The sequence below is a fragment of the Pogona vitticeps genome, chromosome 1 (assembly GCF_051106095.1).
Source record: "Pogona vitticeps strain Pit_001003342236 chromosome 1, PviZW2.1, whole genome shotgun sequence".
Taxonomy (NCBI): Eukaryota; Metazoa; Chordata; class Lepidosauria; order Squamata; family Agamidae; genus Pogona; species Pogona vitticeps.
Window position 1 is genome coordinate 252,219,755 of NC_135783.1, and position 24,177 is coordinate 252,243,931.

The window sequence follows — 24,177 nt, forward strand, 5'->3', positions numbered from 1 at the left end:
TTTGCATGGTCTCTTTGTCCAAAAAATTCAAGACACAGTGGAAAATATGAGCAGAATGGTGTGAACTTGTACTCAGGTATTGAATGTTTTGAAACCAAGTACTGTAATTTTTTAATGGATGCTTTTAAAATAATTGATATTTTCTGGAATTCCATTCAGAATGAATTATGTTCCAACCCAAATGACTGAGCTACTTCTTTACTGACAGAATTTGAAATCCATTACATAGATGCATGAATGAAATCTTTATTATACAGTCAAAACCCTCAGCCAGTTTTTTATGTTAAAACCAAGATTCAAATAATATGAGAAGATTTGGACATTTGTACCCTAAAAGTGCTGTTTTCTTGCTTTTGCCACAAGAAAGAGGGATGTCATTAATTCCTACAGTAGAAGGGCCAAGGCCAATCTCTAGGGAGTAGTATCAAAATTTATGGAATAGTTGTTTGTACACCGTGCAGGGAATATGGCCTTAACAAAAACACACAAACCAATTTCAATTGTAGTCTCTCACTTTGTAACCATGATTAAAATTATGACATTCAACAGTGTGAGCAGATCAGCAGGTTTGATGCTTGATATATTCATGTAGTATCTCTGCTTAAAACTGAAAATGACAGCAAGTGTTCTGTGTATTTGATCAGATTTAGTCATACTTAAGTACCCCCCCATCGATGGATCTTATGGTAGTTGTAACCAGGCTATTCAATTCAATGGGTTTACTATAATTATTGCTAAGTCTGAATGTAGCTCTATGTTTAAAGATGGAAATGCCCCATTCACAGTTAAGGCTTGTGATTTTAACAGCAAAACAAACATGTAGGTGGATGGGTAGGGTGTTAGCTGACTCCTGGCTTTTACTGACTTCTCAAGAGTTGATCACCCCAAGTATTTAGCAGAATATTGCTGGAAATGAGCTCAGGTAGTACAAAACTGGTTAAGGAGAGGGACTGATGGGAGATAATCTATGGGCAAAGAATATAAAATTAGGCCTTTACCTCTTTCATTTTCTATAGTTTTATTCAGGTTTCTAAGAAAAGGGTTAATCTGAAACTGTGAACATAAGAGTTTTGGCCATCTGTCACTCTTTCTCCTAAGAGCAGCAGCCCAAAGATACAGGTTGCTACTTGTGGAGCCTGAGCACAACTGGTAACCCTGGTTTTTCAGGCTCCCCAGCTCCATGGAGAAATTTGTAGCAGAACCTTTCCTCTTCACAATCCCCTGGAGACAGGGATGGGGACAGTCTAGAACTCTTGGTTTATCGCCAAATGTCAAATTATTTTTGTCTACAAATGGCCAGCGCCTGAACAGTGACACTTCCCATGACTGCAAAACATGAGAGTACATTCACAGGGTGTCAGTATATGCCTTTTTCTTGCCTCCTGGTTTTCCCTCCCACCCCATTTTTATAGTGCTTTAACCTTCCAAAACAGTTAAGCAGGCATGAACATCAGCTTAGAATTGCTATGGTAAGACACAGAATGCTTACAAAACAAATGGCAGGATTGTGTGGTGTATTTAAAGAAGTCAGACAAGCTTCTTGTGCCATCCTTCTTCAACATGTCACCTAGCGGGACAGTACCGCCTTAGGTGCAGATCGGTGGTGGTAGGTATGTAAGTCATGTACTTGAATCCGTATCTTGAGCGAGCACTCTTTTGTCCTATCAAAGACACAATAGGAAGGGTAGTGTCCAGCGTCGTCTTGAACTCCTGAAGAAAAAAGGAAATTGCTGGTGTCAGAAAGATAACAATATTAAAAGTCAAATGTGTGCCTCCTCCTTGCCTGTTGGATTTCACAAAGTGAATGTTAAAAAGTTTCTGCACAGCCAGTACCTTGCCATTGAGACTGTATGACATACATAACTATAAAGAGGATTCTTGGCCACAGTCTGCTACACGCTGCAGCAAAGCTGAGGAAGTATCAAACCAAGTGTCTTCCATGAAACAACTGATTGTTTACTTTCTCTCTCTTCTCAGTCTCTCTCTCATGCACACTAGGATATCCCATGCACTCTGAGATCTTGTTACCTGGCTGTAGTTTTTGTACCTAGTACGCCCAACTGTTTTGTATACAAATTCCCATGAATCCCACCCAGCATAGCCACTAGTTAAGGATTACAGAAATGGTAATGTAAAACATCTGGAGAAGACCATGTTGCCTATCACTCCTATACACTATGCTGCTCAATTTACATACTAAAGTGTACTTCCACAAACCATGCCTCAGTACCTACTATTACAGGAGCATTACATGTGCAAAATAGGAGAAAGCCAGTAAAACCTTTGACATATTAATATTTGCCCTCTTAAAATGTGGCCCTTGAGACAGAAATTGGAAGTAACTTCAGGCCTCAGTTAGTTTCACAGATCCATAAACAAAACGTCTCAGACTAGGGACAAAGCATCAGTGACACACAAACTCATATAAAGTATCTGTGCAAGTTTTGAAACAGTGAGGCGGGCAGGGGATTCAGCTGCTCCCTGCTTTCTGTGAGAAATTGCAGAGTTTATCAGATAAACATACCTAAGAAGAAGAAGACAATAGCTATGAAAGGCAGCTGGGGTGAGAGAGACTACTCAGTCTAATTCACTCTGTGTTTCATGCATAGCCAGTTTGCCTGCTATAAGGCTTTGTGCTCAGTATAATGAGCTCCTGGCTATCAGGAAATACATTTGTTCAACTACAGTAAAAGCAACATAGAGACTGACTACATGAGAATTTGACCTGCTGGTTGGTCCACTATGGGTACAGGCAGGTTTGCTCTTTTTGATTGCAGTCAGATGATATAATTGCTAAAGGGAACCAGCCTGTGTCCAGAACTTTTCTGGGTCCCTGTCAGGGGCTCTTGTTTTTTTTAGGTGTGGGTTGGACTGCATCATTTTGGTTCATTTCCAGCATGTGCAGTTGCTGGGATTAAACCAAAGAGGAGCTTCCTGCAGCTGGTTTTCAATTACCGAATATCACTAGTGGCTTAAAAGAGAAAGCTTCACCATTTAATAATATTGGGAAACTGGATAATTATAAACTTCTTGTGCTCCTCCATGGAGGGGAAGAGGGAGGAAACAAAGTTAAAAAAAAAATAGAACAGCACTGATCTGCTGTACTTTTTAAGGGGGAAATAATGGATGGATGGATGGATGGATGGATGACATTTTTATACCACCCCACTTAGTGAAAATCCACTATTCTGGGCAGTTGTGCAAACAAAAATCATCCTCTCACACTCCACCTCACTCTCCAAAAACCAATAAAGAAAAAAGAGAACAGAAAACAGAGGACAGAACTCAAGCTAAAAACTCTATGATTGGTGACTATTCTCCAGATAAAACCTAAACCATAGGTCAAAATCCCTACCTAAAGGAAAGAATGTCCTTGAAGGTCCTAATATTTTAAATTGAAAGCTTCCTCCAGGAACCAAGAGGAGACAGAAGGAGGCAAGGAGAGTTTTTTCTCCGTTCTCTCTCTTTTTCTTAAGGGAAGGAGACCAAATAGGGTCATTTCAGGTGTGTATGCCATATGGATGCAAGGATTGCACCACATGGCGTACCAGACCTCTGCCTGTCCTTAAGCAGCCCTATTTAGCCTGCACCAGCCTGCTCCAAATGATCTATCTAGCTAAGCCCACAGTTGATTAGGAAAACCTGATAGCAGCAAAGAGGCTGCTAGGCAAGATCTAAAGTGAAGTTATGTAAAATATGGGGAAACTTGATGAGAAGTAGCTTTTCTCTTTCTCATGTAATACTAGCTTCTGGTGTCATCCATAGAAGATGAATGATGGGAGATTCCAGACAGATAAAAGGAAATGTCTCACACAGTACATTACTCAAATGTGGAATATGATACAAAAAATAGTGATATTCGCCAATCTGGGCACTTTTAAAAGATACAGAACAAAGTTAAGGTAGATGGGCCTATAAATAATGATTAGTCTTTATGGCTATCCCTTCCCCCACCTCCCCACAAACCAGAAAGTCAGCAGTTTGTGGCGCCCACAGGATGTCTGAGAAGGTGCTCTCTCTACCTAGTACAGAACTATGATGGTTGGCGGGAAGTGATGCTGAGACCTGTAGTTCAAAATGTAGCTTTTCCAAGCTCTGATTGCATCCTCCAACAAACACTTCCATACCTACTTTTGTCTGAGCATTCTGGGTCCCTCGGTGTGCATTTCTCCATGTACCAGAATTGGCATTGGCAACTGGGACTCGGGGCTCAATGAAAGGAACACCATATTCCTTCTACAGCCTTAGTCCATTCTACTTCAGCTACCTTTGCAGAGTAGAAGTCCATACCTGCTAGGGTTTACCTTTTCATCATAACAGTTTCATCATGCACTACTGTTTATCCTTACAATGACTACTGCAATGTCCACCTACATAGTGTGCCAATCCTGCCTTCCTCCCCGGCACATCTGGGAATACCCACTCCTGTTTCACACTCCCAAGCTTACAGCAGGGACCTCCAGTTCTGGGCATTGTCCAAAACAAACAAAAATGCCCTCCAAAACAAACAAAAACGCCCTTCCCCAGTTCCCACTGCCTTATTTTTCCTGCTACTATGTGGCCAAAATAATCTTCTGAGTAAAATTTTCTACTAAATTCCTTTGTTCCTCCTCTTCTTCTCATTTAATTTAAACAGGTAATGCCTTCACTGGGTGTGAGGAGAAGCTTACTGGCTTGGGCTAGCAGATGTTGGAGCTATTAGAGACGAGGCCAGGTCAATCCACTAATGGCATAACATTTATAAAGTGCATATTTCACAGGCTCACATCAACCACCAACTCTGCTGGAAGAGGCACCAATCCAGAATATAGGAATGCATATGTTTCATTTGGAAAGAAGGGAAAGAAAACACCCACCAACTTACATCAACAGTGATGGTAGCCATAGGTGCACCCAATCACACCTCCCACTTACTGGTGAAGACTGAACAAAATGCAACAGGGGATTTAAACATATGATTTCAAAGCTGATTCATCCACTATTTTTTTTGTTTGTTCCTTCTACTCTCTGAAAAGTGATAGCCAAACCACAGGCACAGTTCCTGTGACTAATGGTGACTAATAATAGTATGTGTCATGTGGTTCTTGAAAACAACACTGAAAAAACTGCCACCATTCAAATAAGGGAACTGGTGTAAAACCACTGTAAGGATTCCCTCATAATCCTTGCATCTAGCAAATGCATTTTATTTATTTATTTATTTATTTATTTATTTATTTGTTTGTTTGTTTGTTTGTTTGTTTGTTTGTTTGTTTGTTTGTTTGTTTGTTTGTTTGTTTGTTTGTTTGTTTGTTTGTTAGTTAGTTAGTTAGTTAGTTAGTTAGTTAGTTAGTTAGTTAGTTAGTTAGTTAAAATATTTTAACAGCCCTTTTCCTTAATAAGGACCCAAAGTGGCTCACATTATTAAAAGAGAACATTTAAAAGCCAGAAGCAGTAAGTATACAAATATTTTAAAATAATCAAACAAATAACACACTAGAAATGGTAAACGAAATCAACACCAAAAACACATTCAAAACAACATTCCATTTAAAAACCTCCCTCAGACAGCCAATCACTGAGAGAAAGCCTGCCTGAGGAGAACAGTTTTTGTCTGCTTGCGGAAGGACAGCAATACAGTATTGGTGCCAGCCTGGCCTTGTGTGAGAGAAAGTTCCAGAGTCTGAGTGAAGCAACAGAGAAGGCCTCTCTTGTGGCCCCACCAAATGCAACCTGTGAAGGCATTGGTACTCAGAGAAAGGCCTCCCCTGATGATCTTTACATCCAGGCAGCCTCATAAAGGGAGATGTCATTTAAATAGGGTGGACAGAAGTCATTTAGGGCTTTATAAGTTAAAACCAGCACTCTGAATTGTGCCCAGAAATGGATCAGCAGCCAGTGCAGCTTCTGTAACAAGGGGGTTATTATGTGTTACCTGCAGTCAGTCCCAGTTAACAATCTGGTTGCAGCATTTTCAATCCCCTGTTTTGGAACACTTTCCAAAAGCAGCCCCATGTAGAGAAATTTTCAGTAATCCAGCCAGGATGTAACTAGGCCATGTGTCACCATGGCCAGGCCAGACCTCACTTGGAAGGGGCACGGCTGGTGCACTAATTTCAACTGTGCAGATGCACTCCTGGCCACTGCAGAAACCTGGGCATCCAGGCTCAGAGATGAATCCAGGAGCACCTTCAAGATCTGCACCTGTTTCCAGGGGGAGTATAATCCCATTCCAGCACAGGCTGAATCCCTATTCCTTGCTCCTGTCTTTTGATTCCAGTAACCATGTTCCGAGGCTGTATATATAGGAATTTATTTTGCTCTATAGCCCTCTGGTGGAACAGTTGGGATCACTCCAAAAAATACTGACTACACAATGTCCTTGTTAGAGCATTCAAACCTGTCCCTATTCGGGACCAGTTCCTCCCTGATCAGTCTAGAATTGGAGCCTTTTGTTTATATGAAATGATTAGAAACAATCCAGATAAACACTGCATAATAGCCTTGTGTGGGGTTGGGGTGTGTATGTTCTTTGTACACGTCAGTGATGATGTGTAGAGGTGGGCATGTTCTGGCGATGACTGCAGATGGCACCCCCCATAATATTTTGAAGTGAAAAAAGCCATTTTTATTTTATTTTATTTTTAAAAACACTTTTCAACTATGTGCGGTTTCACTTAAGCACTATGCCATTTACAAAAAAACTTTAAAAAGTAGAAAAGGAGAAACGTGGGGCTCAAACATGGCACTCCATACCCCATGCATCTGAATGCATAAAAACCCAGCATTAATGCCCACCCAAGAACAAAGGGAAGCAGGCTGTTTCCCAACCAGCTGACAACAACTGCAAAAGAGAAGGCAAGAAGGAGATAGGGAGTGAGAAGGGGAGTGACACACTGTGACCAAAGAGAAAAAATGGAGCAGTCTTAACACATTAACATGTGCTTGACTAGATTGCAAGTAGAAGGGCTGCTGGAGCAATTTCCATGTGAACAGAAGGAGTGACCTATTCAAGCCCCCCCTTCTAAGCTGTTACCGAGCAGCCCCAGCAAAATCACCCCCTATTGCTACTGTAGCTGTCCCCTCTGTCTCTTTGTACTTATGACACCTGTTAAATCTATTTCGAAGTCAGTAGGATTTATTGCTCACTATCAAATTATTATCTAGATAGATAAACTGATGTTTACCTAAGAGCAAGCAAGAGGAAAGGAAAAGAGGATGACTTTCCAGCTCTTGTCCACTTACGGGGCCAGCCCTGTTCCAGTGAGCAAACACTGATACGTAAGGGATTTTTCCCTGCATCTCCCTCCTCCTCCTATACTTTCTTTCGGGACTTGCCTGTAATAATAGCTTATTATCACTGGAACAGACATTATTAAATGCTGACTTCAAGTTGCACTGCTTAGGAGTAAAGCAAGAGGTTCTCAAGTGTAGGGCATTAAAAGTTTCCTTAAAGGGCCTTGGAGACAGAACTATTGTGCCGTGGTGGCACGGGTTTGATCAGCTCCTTTGTGTTTGACTAATATGCCTGGTATTTAATGGGCTCAAGGTTAAATGCTGGTCGACAACAATTAAACAGGGGTGTAATAGACAAGAGTCTAGAGATTTTCATGGGAACAGCTAAGGGTAGAACAATAGTCACTTCAGAAGCCATGTTCCCATACCACTGTTTGCTGGGGAGTGGGCTTAAAAGAACATCAGCAGGGGGGGAAGGATACTTTATTTCCCCATCTTCCCCAATTCTCCCTTGTAGGGGTCTAGAAATATTGGTTAGATAAAGGGGCCAGGCATTATTTGTGCTCACCAAATTCATGAAGAGCTTTGGGGAGAAAACTGGCTGCATTTGCTTCCCTCTATGATGTGCACAAGATAGAAGAAGGGAAAATAATTTGCACTGATTTGCTTCCTACAAAAAGCTATGTGTATGAGAAAAGAAAATGTATAGAGCAACAGGCAGGGGCGGGGAGACATTTTCTACCCACCCCATCATAGTGAAACAATGTTTGGAGGGGAAAATAAACACAGGACACCTCTGCTTTTCTTTTCCTCCCGTCTGCTTAGGAGCCTTGAGCTGAAAAAGATCTACATAACATGTGCAGATTTAAGGGATTCTTTAAAACTCTTCCAATATTGATTACCCATAGATTTTACTTACTCTGGCTTCTGGTTCCTGAACGAGAGGTTTCCATGAGCGATAAGCAAAATAATCTCCCTCGCTGGAAGAAGAAGGAGTTTCACTGGCTGCCAAAAAGAAGAAAATGTGAGTTCTTTATTAGCATTAGAAAACAGGAATTTATTTTGCTCTATAGCCCTCTGGTGATTTACTGGAGGGTTATTTTTTGGGGGCGGGTGGTCTGGGAGGTTGTAAGGATACTGGACATACTGGTCAGGTGCAATAGATAGTATATAGGCATCCTTCAGTCTCGAAAGACTATGGTAATGTGCTCTGTATGGAGAACTTGGAACAGCGTCTAGTGTGGCTGAGAAGGCCAATTCGAGAGTGACACTCCCTTCCACACTGAAGACAAAGACAATCTGTCCCCTCTCCGGCTCCCTGCTTTTGCTGCTTTTGTGACTTCCTCTTTGCCTCGGCCTGCTGGGCAAGGGTCTCTTCAAATTGGGAGAGGCCGTGATGCAGGGCCTGCCTCCAGGCTGAACGCTCAGATGTCAGAGTTTCCCATCTGTTGAGGTCTATTCCTAAGGCTTCAAATCTCGCTTGCAGATGTCCTTGTATCGCAGTTGTGGTCTCCCTCTGGGGCGCTTTCCCTGCACTAATTCTCCATACAGGAGATCCTTTGGAATCCGACCATCAGCCATTCTCACGACGTGCCCGAGCCAACGTAGACGTCGCTGCTTCAGTAATGTATTCATCCTGAAAATTCCAACTCGTTCTAGGACTACACTGTTTGGAACTTTGTCCTGCCAGGTGATACCAAAAATCCGTCGGAGGCAACGCATATGTTCAGCTTCCTCTCCTGCCGTGCACGAAGGGTCCAGGACTCACTGCAGTACAGGAGTGTGCTTAGGACACATGCTCTATAGACCTGGATCTTCATATGTGTCGTCAGCTTCTTATTGAGCCCTACTCTCTTTGTGAATCTAGAGAACATGGTGGCTGCTTTGCCAATGCGTTTATCCAACTCGACATCTAGAGAGAGGGTGTCAGAGATGGTTGAGCCGAGGTACACAGAACAAAGAGAGTATATCACACGAAAAAGGAAGGAAGACCACGTATTGACATCAGCAAGACTTGCGATCAAAGAAAAGTGAAGGAATTTGCCCAAGCACTTGAGGAAGCCCTTCCAGGTCCGGCTAATGCAAATGCACCTGAACGATGGGAATACTTCAAGAACACTGTCTATAACACTGCCTTATCCACCTTTGGCAAGAAGACCAAAAAGATGGCTGACTGGTTTGAAGCCCATTCAGAGGATTTAATGCCAGCCATCGAGGATAAGAGAAGAGCTCTAGCAGCATACAAAGCTTGTCCTAGCGAGTACAACTTGCAAGCTCTTCGAGCTGCTCACAGCCAAGTCCAGCAGGCAGCCAGGAGATGCTCCAATGATTATTGGCTCCAGCTCTGCTCTCAGATACAGTTAGCAGCGGACACAGGTAACATCAAAGGAATGTATGACGGTATCAAGCAAGCCTTAGGTCCAATACAGAAGAAATCTGCTCCCTTGAAGTCTGCTACAGGTGTGTTCATCCAGGACCGAGTACAGCAGATGGAACGCTGGGTACAGCACTACTCTGAGCTATATTCCAGACAGAATGTAGTAACCGAAGAAGCATTAAATAACATTGAGTGCCTGCCTGTCTTGGAAGAGCTAGACAGCGAACCAACCCTAGCAGAAATAAATGTGGCCTTGGATTCCCTCGCTTCCGGCAAGGCACCTGGGAGGGACAACATCCCTGTTGAAGTGCTGAAATGCTGTAAGGAGATCATCACCACCGAACTGTATGAAGTCTTTTGTCTCTGCTGGAGGGAAGGTGGAGTACCACAGGACATGAAGGATGCAAACATTGTCACATTGTACAAGAACAAAGGAGACAGGGGCGACTGCAATAACTACTGTGGCATCTCTCTTCTTAGCGTGGTAGGGAAGCTGCTTGCCTGCGTTGTGCTGAAGAGGCTCCAGGTGCTTGCAGACAGAGTCTATCCAGAATCACAGTGTGGATTTCGAGCCAATAGATCCACCACTGACATGGTATTCTCCCTCAGACAGCTGCAGGAGAAATGCAGGGAACAACAACAGCCACTCCTTGTGGCCTTCATAGACCTTACAAAAGCATTTGATCTGGTTAGCAGGGATGGCCTTTTTAAAATACTTCCCAAGATTGGATGTCCACCTCATCTTCTCAACATCATCAGATCTTTCCATGAGGGAATGAAAGGCACTGTAGTTTTTGACGGCTCAACATCAGACCCCTTCGACATTCGAAGCGGAGTGAAACAGGGCTGTGTCCTCGCACCAACACTTTTTGGGATCTTTTTTGCTGTCATGCTGAAGCATGCCTTTGGAACTGCAACCGAGGGCGTCGATCTCTGGACTAGATCAGACAGAAAGCTCTTTAATCTCTCTAGATTGAGAGCAAAGACCAAAGTCCAACTGAAATGCATGCGGGACTTCCTCTTCGCAGATGATGCAGCCATTGTTGCCCACTCTGCCGAAGACCTCCAACAACTCATGAATCGTTTCAGCAAGGCCTGCCAAGACTTTGGACTAACAATCAGCCTGAAGAAAACTCAAGTCATGGGCCAGGACGTGGACTCACCTCCTTCTATTACCATCTCCACAAAAGAATAGATAGTATGTGTTTAAAATTAGTTTCCTAAAACAACAAATAAGGAGTGCTCTTGTGGGCTTGGGAAAGGGGGTGTTGTCTTAGCAAATGAAAAAGGACAGAATTGAAGCAGGGCAGAAGCAAAGAATGAGCCATGCTATTCTCGAACACTTTCACGGCCAGGATCTGATGGTTGTTGTAGGTTTTTTAGGCTGTCTGGACGTGTTCTTGAGTGGCCATGGGGAGTCCCCTCAGCCCAGTTATAGCAAACTTCTACATGGAAAATTTTGAAAAACAGGCCCTGGTTTCAGCACCCTTCGCACCCACAGTTTGGTTCCAATATGTGGATGACACCTTTGCAATTTGGAACCACGGTGAAGAAAAACTGGAAGAATTTCTAAACCATCTCAACAGCATCAACCCAAATATACAATTCACCATGGAAAAAGAAAGAGAGGCCCAACTCCCTTTCTTAGATGTCATGGTCATACACAAACCTGACTTCCTATTGGGAAGTCCTATAAGGTCTACAGAAAACCCAGCCACACAGACCGGTACCTACACAAAAATTCCAACCACCACCCAGGACAAAAAAGAGGCATAATCAAAACACTGGTAGACCATGCAAATCGGAATTGTGAAGCTCAATTTCTCAGCACTGAACTCAACCATCTGAATTGGGCCCTACAGGCAAATGGCTACTCCAAAAATGAAATCACATGAGCCACCAAACCAAGAAAACAAGACCAAATTGAAGAAGGAAAACAGCCACCCACAAATAAAATATTTCTGCCATACATCAAAGGGGTTATGGACCACATGGGGAAACTTTTGAAAAAACACAATCTACAAACAGTATTCAAGCGCACCACAAAAATAGAACAAATGTTATGGCCAGTGAAAGACAAAAGGGACCCACTCACCACTGCAGGAGTATACTGGATACTTTGCAGTTGTGGTCCGGTATATATTGGAACCACAAAATGCAGCATCCACAACAGAATCAAAGAACATGAGAGACACTGCAGGCTAAAACAACCAGAAAGATTGGCAGTAGCTGAACATGCCTTGAAACAAACTGGACATGAAATTCTATTTCAAAACACAGAATACTGGATAACACCAGCAATCATTATGTTAGACTGCACAGGGAAGCCATTGAAATCCACAAACACCAGCAGAGGTTCAACAAAAAAAGAAGAAAGTCTAAAACTCAACAAAGCCTGGCTCCCAGCACTGAAAAACACAGCCTGCAAAAGGTCAGCAAACTCTACCCAGCCACAAGGACCAGTGATCACTGCACACAAAAGACCAGCTAACGATACCCATCAGTCACAGTGACAGATAATCTCTCCCCACAACAAAAAACATGCTGATCACCATAATCACCCAATCTCCTGAAAAGGACCAAAAAAAGCTGATCCCACAGCTATAAATACTCAGCTATCCCACAAAACTGCACCAGAGCACAGACAGCGTTCTGATTCCTGTCTTCTGAAGATACCAGCCACAGAAACTGCCGAAACGTTAGGAAGAAAAACCTCAAGAACACGGCCAGACAGCCCGAAAAACCTACAACAACCAACGAGCCATTCATTCAAGGGGAGAACCAGGTTCTTTAGCTAGAAGATAATTAACTAATGAGATGGCTCATTCCACATGGGTCTAGTTTCAAAATTTACTGGTACACTGAAGAACCTTTTTTTTTGAAGAATGTCCCCACTTCTGAGGTAGAGACTCCTACGAGTCCCTCACTTACTCAACTCCCCAGATAGGTGTGTGTGGGTAGAAATCATGGTTATTAGCCAGATAACACACTGATAACCTCTTAGTAGCCATCCCTCTGTGTGTGTGTGTGTGTGTGTGTGTGTGTGTGTGTGTGTGTGTGTGTGTGTGTGTGAGAGAGAGAGAGAGAGAGAGAGAGATCTTTCTATGTGCCCACCTACTCTTTAAACTGCCTTCTCAGCACACACAACCCATGATTTGAACCAGGGCGTTGGTGGTAAGAGCTGCTGGGAAGGCAACTGGGAACACAGAAAAGAGGGATGGGGAGGGTTTTCTTCATCAATTCTCTGCTCAAACTTGTATTGAAAAAGGGATATAGACTTAATTACAAATAATTGAGTGTAACAAGCAATCAGGTCAGTGTTCCTGGTTATGAATGTTGTTCATTACGCATACTCTCCTGATTTTTCTGAAAGCAATAAATGAACATGTTATCTGTGTGGACGAAGTCCTTAAACTACATACCTGAGCGTGATGGAGGTTTTGAGGAATACAAAAATGAGCCAGTAGACTCTCTACTTGTATCTTTGATTTTTGCCTTGGTTCCAGGAGAACGGCCACTTGAAGTTTTGGTAGTTGCTGAAGCATCAATGGAAAAATGTCTCGAGTACCTAATCAGTTAAAAAGAAAGTTTGTTTCAATAAGAAACTCTTGTTTCTTGAATCAAAACAAAAGAAAACAAAAAGGCATCAGCTTTGTGCTACCAACACACCCCAATAGTCTAGATCAGTGGTTCTTAACCTTTGTTACTCGGATGTTTTTGAACTGCAACTCCCAGAAACCCCAGCCAGCACAGTTGGTGGTGAAGGCTTCTGGGAGTTGCAGTCCAAAACTCCTGAGTAACCCAAGGTTAAGAACCATTGGTCTAGATAACCCTGTAAGCTTTGAAGTTAGACATCAAATGTGTGACATCAACAACTGTTTGGCACAAAAAGTAAACTACTTGATTAGGAAGCTCACAATGACCAAAATCCTTCTTGTTGTGTAAGCCAAGTTGTAACTTTCAGTCCATTCCTCACTGATAAACAAAGGGTCCCAATTCCAAATCCCAGGGGAATTATTTGTGTGTGCATGCATCCCCACCCCCAAGAATCACAGCTGAGATGTTCTTTTTATCAGGGAGGAACAGGCTAAAATTATGGCTTGGATTAGGCTACAACCAGAATTTCAGCCAGTAAAGTTACATTTCACATTTCACTCTTTCCACATTGACAAAATAACTTCCATAGATTGTCTCAGCAATCTTAATCATATCATCACACTTCAGTAAGACATTCTAGCATTACAATATCCATGTTGCTGGGGAAGGGTGAAACAGAGGAGACTGAGCAAACCACAGCTCGTGAACCACAGGTCACCTAGTGAATCCTAAACTAAACTATGATCTGGCTGAGAATGCTCCAGTTTGCAGCTTACATATGTAATCATTCCGTTTTGCCATCAGTGGAGCAGACAAACATGCAATATAGGGGCAGGAACAAAGACTGGAAAGTTACTTTTCTGGACCACAAGTACTAAATGTGTAGTGTGGTTCAGGAGGACCACCTTGCTTACATAATTTGATTCCTCTTGTTTCAAAGGGACCAGAGAGCTCTAGAATGCAGCTGGCCAGTTGCCTCCATTATCAAATGCGTGAACATCCTTTTCCCTAATAAAAATCCTCAGTCACATTGTTCTAGGAGCATTTAGTGAACAGCTGCCCTTTTCAGCTAGACTGTATCTAAAGACACTCAGACCAGCAGCTGGCCACCGCAATCTAGACAATCTGGCTGTTGCACAGATTTGTTTATGTCTCAAAAGCCTGGTATCTTCCAGGGCCACCCTGTCACTGTGCTTCTCTGAAGATGAGGACTGGTGCTCTGACTCCACTTCAGCAGTGGCCAGGCAAGTTCTGAGCTGCCTTCTCCCACTAATCCTTTAAGGCCCCTCTGCACTTCCACAACTACACATGGAAACACGGCAATTGCTTTCTGAGAGGAATAGCTATCCAGTTTATTTTATTTATTTATTTATTTTATTTATATCCCGCCTATCTAGCCAACTCAGGACCACTCTAGGCGGCTAACATCAGGTAATAAAAGTATACATACATACACCAATGTAAATAATAATAATAGTTAGTTTTTGTCACCATTTACATGACTGTGGAGTGTGGGCACTGAGCCCTGCACCTCTTCCAGGCACCGCTGCTGGCATCAAAACAGACTCAGAACTACAACTCCCAGAAGTCATGATGGAAAAGCATAAACCAAAACTTAGAGTGTAATAGATGGATGGATAACCTCGAAGGAGGGGGTGTGACAGGCATCCCCCCCCCTCCAATTTGCTGGCAGCCTGAGAGCCACAAGGGAGAAGAGGGTGGCCCAAAGAGGCTAATTTGCACATTTGATTTTTGATATATATATATTTTAAGGGGACTACAGGGTGGGTTTTTTTTCCTCCTCTTTTCACTGAAAAATGGCTTGATCTTTTTTAAAAATTGTTTTCTGAACTGAAAAAGCCCCCTTATGATCTCTGGAGCCCCCTTTTTTAAAAATAGAATACATTGGAGCAATATGGTGGCCGCATAGCTGACTTTTATAACCCCTCGAAGGCCCAGAAGAACTTTATGAGGAAAAACTATTTTTTTAAAAAAAAAATTAAATATTTTTTTAAAGGAAGACGTGGGATGATGGGGGTTCCTGGGGTGCTTCAAAGTCTTCCCTAAGGATTTCATGTACTTCGAACCGTTCATGTGATCCTGCTGCAGGACGTCAAACTGGATCCAACTCTTTGTCTGAAGTCCAACAGTAAAGTTACAACTCGAATAGGCTCATTGAATCAATGGAACTTACAAATGACTCACCAAAATCCTCACAGATCCAATTGGCCTACTGTAGATGCAACTTACTACTTGATTCCTGCCAATGAGTGGAAACAACTGAGAAGCCGATTTTAACTAAACCTTCCTGAGGGTGTATGGCAGCAGAAAGGATTGCCTCAGGAGTAGTTAATCTCCTTTTTGTTGGTGATGTTTAAACAGAGGCTAGATGGAAGCCATCCATCAGGTATGTTGTCACTGCATCTTGCATTACATCATAGGCATCCTTCAGTCTCGAGAAACTATGGTAACATGGTCTGTATCGAGAAGTGTCCTCTCCAGAGCATGAAGCCTGGGTAAAGTAGTAGGGAGGATAGGCTGTTACCCAAGCAGCAAATCCCCCCTCTCCACATTGCTGAAATGGTCCAATGGAAAGGCAAGAGCCAATACAACTGGTTCCAGCAACGTTGCAGGAGTTGGCAGAATGACACGAACTACCTTCAGGACTCCAGCTCCGGATTTTGCCTCTAGGTTAACTCCTGAAGCCTTTTCTATGACTGGATATAGCCACAAGGCAGTGGAGGTTTGAAATCGGAGTTTTTCCTCTCCTAGATGGGCTGCCTTCCATGGTTGACAAGCCCCACCTACCCGGCCTGCTCTCTAATAGTACGGAAGTATGATCCGACCCTTAAAACTTTCCTGCCTCCCAGGTGTATGCCATGCTAATTGGCTTTCCTATTTACCATATTGGGGTCAGAGACAGAGTCAGAGAATTTGAGGATTTTGCGCGCCGTTAGGTGCGCGGTCCTGGCACACCCTCATTTAAGGAGGGAAAGCCCCACTTCCTAGGCCATGCAGTGTGTGTGTGGGGGAAAACAAAAGAAATCCCAGCAAAAACAAACTCCTCAGCAAAATGTCCATGCAGGCAAACCTGGTCTTCAGCCTCAGCTCAGCCTCCTAGGGAAAAGGGTCCAGGTCCTGGCACACCCTCATTTAAGGAGGGAAAGCCCCACCTCCTAGGCCATGCGGTGGGGGGGGGACAAAAGAAATACCAGCAAAAACAGATCCTGCATTCATCAGTGGAAGTGGGGATGCTGGACCTCCAGTAACTGGTTCTGCAGGTTGCTGAATGCATTGCATGACAGTGTGTTCTTGTCCTGTTTTTGACTAGCTTGCTCTCTGATTGATTTTGTACCTTCTCTTGACCAAGATCCCTGAATCTGCCTTCTTGCTGCGATTCTGTTTAGAAAAAGACACATCTATCCTGGAGGAGTCATCCTCATCATCCTCATCATTGTTGAGCGGAAATTTGTCTATGGAAAGGTCCACATTGTCACTGTAGGCCTCTGCAGCTGCCGTGAATTGGTGAGGATTTGTATGTTGTGACACAACCTCGGGAGAGGCAAGCAAAAGAGAAAAAGTTATTTACTAGACCTGCATTTTTCTATTTATTTACATTTACAAGCTACATGTCTGCCAGTGCTCAAAACGTAACTTTACAATTTAAAATATCAAAGGAAAAAACTGAAGAGGTAAAAGAGAAAAGGACAGAATTTAGCAGGTATCTGCCATCAGCAATCTTGAAGTCTTTGAAGGAACAGCAGGATAACAATATGTTGCCTGTTCTATTTATCAGGATATGAGCACAAGGCAATCTTTCCAGAGCCAGCCATATCATTAGGGCAGAGAATCAGCTGCCTCATCTGTACCAGAGGATGTGGCCTCATTCTCAAGTTTACAGGTGTTGAAAAAACATTCACCTGCTGGTCCAGTTAGTTTTTTTTACCTGGAATGGGGATAAGGGGCTCTCATCCATCATCACCTTAGAAGTAAGATGTCTTTGGGCCACCCTTGGACCTCTCCAGGTTAAATCCACATTAAATGTATGGATTTCTCTTCAACATACCTTGGTGAACCCAAACACAGTTTCTCTTACAACAGACCTCTCTTTAGTAAATGTCACTTTTGGATAATAAATGCTGACGTATTTTTTAGCCATATCTCCCAGTCCCTGCTAAAGAAAATCCATGCAATGCATCACTTCCTTTCAAAACAGCTCTCCTTTTTTTAAAGCCAACTGGCATTTGGATGTCATCATAGCTATTCTGATTTTGGTTGAGGTAACTCCAAATATTGTGTTACCGTATATTCAAATCAGTCCCCAAGACTGTTCAGCAAATAATTAATTCTCTTTCCTGCAATTCTTTCTTATTTACTTTATCTTGAATGATCTGCATTTTTTTGTTTGTCACTACAGGAATAGATTATTTTAACTTTCTGAATTTGATGTGTTTCATGATGTCTTTTGGCTTTATTCATTTGTCTTAGTGTGTCTTGATCCAATAAATTCTTGGAATTCTGCAATGTGCACATTTCAAAGACTCCTGTATCTTTTGTAGTAGCCTGTGCTAAAGCCCACAATCCACGCGGTACAGCAGACCCAGGAATACAAAGCACTGAACAATGTGCATTTTGAGAGCCAATTTTAAGCATTTACATTTTAAGGAAGTGCTTTTGGCCATCACTGTTCTTACTCATTTTGCATACCTAAGATCCCCCTGCCCATTAAACCGTATTATTAAACAAAGCAATTCACCTGGCCACTGTGATCATAGAGAACAGTAACGCATTCAGGGCCTGCTCTGAAAAAACGTGGGCCTGACAATGGGTCTGAAGGTTGCTCATGCGCAAGGTTTGCTACGGCAGCCCAGACCTATAAAGCAGAATACAGATGAATAAGCTGTGTTATATCTCTGCATGATCTACAACCCACTTTAATTGACCTGGAGCCTTCCACCATCACATGTTTATAACGGTAGCCTGGTGGTCCTTTGGAGACTGGCCATGCAAAGTCCATTGGTGGTGGTGATGGTGACCAACCTAGGCAGACATTTTGGAATAGAAAAATGGCAAGCCGGGAAAAGGTTGCAATACACATTTCTTCCATTTCCGCTACCCAGCCCTCCATTCCCAGCATCTCAGCTTTTCAAGCTTGAAAAGGTCCATGGGGCTACAGGTGCCTATTCCTGCCTTTAAAATTAGGCTTGCTACTCATTATTTCAGAATCTCATTCTTCCCTGGGATAATCTGGTGTATAGGAGCCTGCTTTGTCTCCTGACAATCAGGAATTACTGGGCACAAGAGAAAGTATGTATCTGTTTTCTTGTGGGCACACTCCCCCCCCCCACATACACACACAATACAGGGGAACAGAAAGATCACAATGAAGCAGCAGAGCAGAGCTCAGCTTACATACTCAGTCTCTGGGCAGAATCAGGAAAGAATCCTGCCTGAAATTTGGAAATGTTAATTTATTGGCTCACAGCGGTTGATGATTTGGGGAGTCATAGAGAACAATTCTAAGCCCTGCTTTTGGTCAGGAAGGGATGAGCATGGATGAGTTTGAGTTATTTCTCTGTGAATATGCATATCCTGTTTTGCACATCTACAGAGTCTACACCGTAGCAAGGATTAGGACACAGAAGGGTGCCTATTGCTTACAGTGATGTGGTGTTGTGCAGGTAGAATGGTGCCACGTGGGAAGCGATAGACGGACACTGGATATCCTCCAACCGATTGCTGAATGATGTAGCCACTAAGGTCTACCTCCTTGGTCAACAGTGCGTTGAAGATTCGGACAAATTTGCCCTTACGATGTACACTGACAATTCTTAGAGAGCCTGTGACAGAACGACATCTAGAAGATGAAAGAGAGAAGAGAGGAAAATAAAATGATTAGGTATTGCTACTTTGGAAGCTTCTAGTAAAATCTAACCATGTTAATGGACATGTTGAATTAATACTGTGTTTCTCACAATGTGATCCAGATTTTCCACTGGAAGCACCAGAGCTTGCTAAAGTGTAGCAAGCCTCTCAGAAACATGCAATAGAAATCAGAGTAAAAGATATGACAGGAAACTAACAGAGGAAGAGAAAAGGGACAGAACAGAAAAAACAGACCTTTTCTAGATTACAAAATCTCAGCTGTGGGAAGTATGGGCAGCAGTGGGGGGAAAAACAAAAGCAAAGTCTGCACAAGCAAGACATTGAACAAAGGACTTAATTTATAGCTTATTTACTTCAGTTAGAGTATTTACACAGAGTATTTACTTCACAGAGTATTTACTTCACAGAGTATTTACTTCAATTAGATGTTCCAAGAAGAAGGCAAAGAAAATAAAGAAACAGAGAAGGGAACAAATGGGATCGGGAAGCAACTGAAGAATAAAGATTTAGTATCGGATGTTGAAGTGAGGTAGTGTGCTAGTAAAGTCACTCTGAGGTAAGGTAATTCCAACAGTTATTTCTTAAATAACAAGGATGTATGTTTAATATACGTATTAAAGGACTGTCTGCCATATATATAGGTACATGTGCGTGTATGTGTGGCTATGAGTTCAACAGATGTTTGCAAAGCCCACAAAACAGCAAGCGGTCGCAGGTCAACTGCTTTGATGGTTTGTAAGCATAATGTGTTGAAAGCTCAGTAACAGGTGGAACTCAGCTGAAAACTGTACAACCAGCTGGCTGGTCCTCAGCAAACAAGCTATTTACAGTATATAATGTAAAAAAGCCAAACACTTTCTAGCGTTTTTCCTCAGTTTCTCCTGGACATCTCCCAGTTCTTCCTGTCAACGTGAAGGAGGCTGGCCTTGGTATGTGTGCTCTATAGGTCCTACTCTATAGTTCTGTGTTCTGTGCTTCCTGAATGTTCATTATTGATAGACAGGCACGAAATCCAGCTCAAAATACTTTTTCTGAAAAGTTGGAGCTGAGGAAAAATATATTCTCGCACTGTGTAAAGCTTATTCCCCAACCAGCCTCTGAAAAAGCTGATGGTGTGCGTGTGTGTGTGTTACTTTTACATCACCTTTAATGTGTAGCTGCCACACACACTTTACCCTTCAAAGAAAAAAGAAACCCCCTATTTACCTGATGAGCGGATTTCTCTTCTGGGGTCCTGGAAATGCATTAAACAAAGAAAAAATATAACGCAAGCTTGAGAGGGCTGGTTTTTCCTTTCCTTAACTGGGGAGCCCTCTGGATGGTGGACAGGCTGGGTTATATGTATGATGGAACTAAACTTTATTGTTTCTTAAGGGAAAGAGTTAACAACACATTCAAAACAAAAAGTTAATGCAAGGTAGAAAAATCACACAGTCACAAAAAAATGGCAACAGTGCTACAAGAAACAGGAAAACAGAGACCGATAACCCCTCATGCAAACTAGGTAATTACAGCCCTGATCCTACTCACAGCCACCTAAGTTGTTTCTCGTCCCCCATTGTCCTGGGATCAGATCTCCCACATGGACAGCTAGAGAGAAGAAGAACTGAGAGGGTGAGAAAGGAAGCTTTTGCTTAAATTTCAAAATCCATCCATAAACCTGATGGACTGATGCCTGTGAGGGATTAACTGATACTGGTGACTCATCAGTTGCATCACCACTGCTATCACATACAAATTACCTTTTTCCTCCAAAAAAGATTGATATTTTCCAACATTTCCAGGTATATATGTTTGCAAGCCTGTAACAAAACTATTTGGACTTTTCTACATACATTGCTGTATGTAAGGAAAGGTGGGAAATGGGGGAACAATGAGGAACTTCAGACAGCCAAAGGTGGAACAACAAACAAAAAAGATGAAGCTGGCTACATGTTCTATATTATCTCAGGCCAGGAGTTAGCCTGTAATGACAGCTATCTTTTAATGCTACAGAGACACAAGTGAGGCTGTCTTTCTCTGCTTGTGACATTTAAAGGAATCCTGTGCTTAAGTCCTGAAGGTCAATCACCAAACCACGCAAGCTGATTTGTAACCTGGCTGCACAGGAGATGGCAGCCACCACCAGAGCATCAATGTGCATGGACCATGTACGGAGATGGTGTAAGCGTCTCTTCTATGAATGAAAGCAAGACAAAAGCTTTTCTTAGCTCTGGAGAAACTGTATGCAAAAGACTTCCCAAAGTTTTGGGAGTCACAGCAAAGGTCCTGCTGAGCTCTGCCAAGTCCCTCCAATCAGTGCCACTCACCTTTTGCATCCTTCTACGGAAGGCACAGAATAGGCTCTCTTTTCTCCATCCGAGAGTTGTCCAAGAGTAAGGCCAGCCTGAGCAAGGTGCCAAGGATCCAGGACATGCACATCTACGGGTTTGGAAACTGAAATCACAGTACACCTATGTCATGAGGCACATTAGCACTTACCAACAGGAGTAAGAGACTGTGGCTGAAGGCCAGACATTGCCTAGTCATTGTATCAACTGCATTATAACAATCCCCTTTCTATAGTTACATAGTTTGATTTTTCTATATACTGGGTGCTTTCAAATGTAATTTTAAAAAGGGGAAACAAAAACTTTGGTATGAAGCAAAAGGATATGGTTGGTGCAACCTCACCCCTTCAGCAAGGAAATTCAGATCTCCTCGCCCCAAAACACACAATCACAGTGATGTACTCCTCTTCTCGTGAAGCTGCCAGCAGTCTGGCTACAACATTTGGGACCAGCTGAGTTCAGTACGACTGAATCCAAGCCAACTGTACACAGGATTGCAGCCACAGTCTTATGAGAAGGAAAACAAGGGGCTAAGTCATTTAAGCAGGGTGTCTTCATTTGTTTTTCCATCAGGTAGCAGGAGAAAAAAAATGCTATTCTTTAGTCAGAATGGGCACCAGAAACATTTAAACTCCTCTCTCTCCCTTTCTCTTCTCCCATACACTTTTGGGTTCTGAGGTTCTCCAGGGCTCCCTTTCGCCTTGGGGAAGCCTTTGGGAGTGAGGAGTGGTTAACAGTAAAAAAATAAATATATATAAAAAAGCCACTAGATAATCACCAGTGGTCCCAATCCCAGCAGAGGCAACACACCATCCATTTCTAATTGTTAAAGGCTACTCGCCCCCAGTGTTCTAACATCGCCCAAGACATGCCACACTAATTTTTTAAGAGAAAGAATATGAACTTACTCTTCTCTTGCTGAGTTGTCTCCATGGATGATGGCACACTCTTAGAAGATTCTGTCATTTTGGTCTCACTGACGGATGAACTGATAACTACTGATTTCTGAGATGGGATGATGGTCCACGAGGATTGTTCAGAGGGAAGCTGACTATCTGCTCTTGAGCTGAGGTAGGGAAAAAAGTTCTATAAGTTTAGACATTCGTTGTACTATATTTACATAGCACCAATCCAGTGGGACCATAATGCGTAATGGCATGTTCACTTGCACTTACATCTTTTTGCATGATCCAAGATGAGAGTCTGACACCATCATATTTACTCAAATTCTCTTTATTGGTAGGACCTTTGCACATGCTCCAAAACCATACAGTCTACTCAAGCAGTCCAATTAGCAGTTTGTAACTCTGTATATTTGACTACTGCTTTTCCCCTTCCTTTTTCCAAACAAATCTCTTTAAGTATGTTGACATTTTGCTTCATTGGTTTAAAACACAGATGGGCAACTTCTGTGGGGTTGGGGGCTATTTTCCCAGCTAGCCAATTGACTAAGTGTTACACAGCCAAAGGAGGCATGGCCTAACGGAATGAGTGGAATTTTAGTATAGAGTTTTTACATACTTAAAGACACACCTCTTGCATCTACACATGAGTGTGTCAGGGAAGCTAAGAGCAACACTAGACTTCATTATAAGTGTTGTATCCTGTCAAGTTCATAAGATAGAACAGTGCAAGTTAAGACACCAGATTGAGATGCATTTATCTTCTTCAGGAATTGAGATGAGAATTTAAAGTTTCAATGGTGATGAAGTGAAGAGAAATTCTTGAAGAGAAGCTAATGGACAGATTGGTGGAGAATCTTTCATAGACAACAGCAGTGACATTCAAGTTATCTCTTTGTGAAGGGGTATGGCCAATAACTTCTGAGTACTTTATATCTAGAACATCTTATGATGACATAATCCAAATCCAAACTTAAACAGGAAATAGTGTTGGAACATGAGACTCACAGGTCAGAAGATACTTGATCAGCTAATGAGGAACAGCAGCAAACTATGAATAGTGCTATGGTTCATGAATCAATTTCTTTACAGCTGAAAGGTATTTTGAGGTACACAGAGGTAAAAGGAAAGTCTACTACTATGTGACAACATAATTGCAACATGGAATGTCAGGAGCATGAATCTAGGTAAGTTCTGAATAATAAAGTAAGAAATTGAATGGTTAAAATATTGTGACACTTGGGATAAATGAACTAAAGCAGACTCTCATAGGTCTGCCATCATCCCCAGCTCTTTGGCATGGAAATGGCAACCCTTCATCATCTCTGCTCATTGAGCCACATGGCCCAGCAACCTCTTTGGGACCAACCCTTTGAAACACTTCTGCTGGCTTGGGATTCCCAGGTCATTGCCTCTCATAAGGATTCAAGGCTTCCCTTGCAAATGTTTTTCTCATGAGGAAGCTGTTGAGGGCTGTGGGACTTCAAGTGTCTTTAATTTCCAAAAACTGCCACTGCAGGTAAAGCCATCCCACTGGCAATGAGTGATTTTTCAGAAGTTAAAATACTTCCTATTCATAACCCCCAAACACTTATCCTCAGTGAAAGGGGTCCCATGAGAGTGTGGAGAATGTTGAGGAGGTAGATCAAAAAAATTTTACTTAAAAAAAATATCACTGCACCTGATGATATCATCAGCCTTACTTATGCAGCATAAATTACAACAAGCTTTCAGCCATAATTGTGATTAGAAAAAAAATAATGTTCATCTTCAAGGCAAATCTCCAAATCATATACAGTAAATTTATGATATCAAATAGTCTAAATCTTATTTTGGGGATCAAAAGCAGCATTTACAATTTACGTCCTCA

The 24,177-nt window shown here is 42.4% G+C and overlaps 1 protein-coding gene across 1 annotated transcript in view; it reads right to left on the reverse strand.

Annotated features, from left to right (window-relative positions):
• Positions 1-139: 139 nt before the first annotated feature.
• LMNTD2 (lamin tail domain containing 2) overlaps positions 140-24,177 on the reverse strand; it is a 64,392-nt gene continuing 40,354 nt past the window's right edge. The window contains exons 8-15 of the mRNA XM_072989845.2: positions 22,314-22,471; positions 21,385-21,496; positions 18,851-19,046; positions 17,946-18,062; positions 16,545-16,741; positions 13,015-13,160; positions 8,135-8,220; positions 140-1,710 (exon numbers count right to left, since the gene is read on the reverse strand). Of these exons, the coding sequence (XP_072845946.2) occupies positions 1,564-1,710; positions 8,135-8,220; positions 13,015-13,160; positions 16,545-16,741; positions 17,946-18,062; positions 18,851-19,046; positions 21,385-21,496; positions 22,314-22,471 (1,159 nt within the window). The 3' untranslated portion in view covers positions 140-1,563. The remainder of the gene's footprint in view (positions 1,711-8,134; positions 8,221-13,014; positions 13,161-16,544; positions 16,742-17,945; positions 18,063-18,850; positions 19,047-21,384; positions 21,497-22,313; positions 22,472-24,177) is intronic.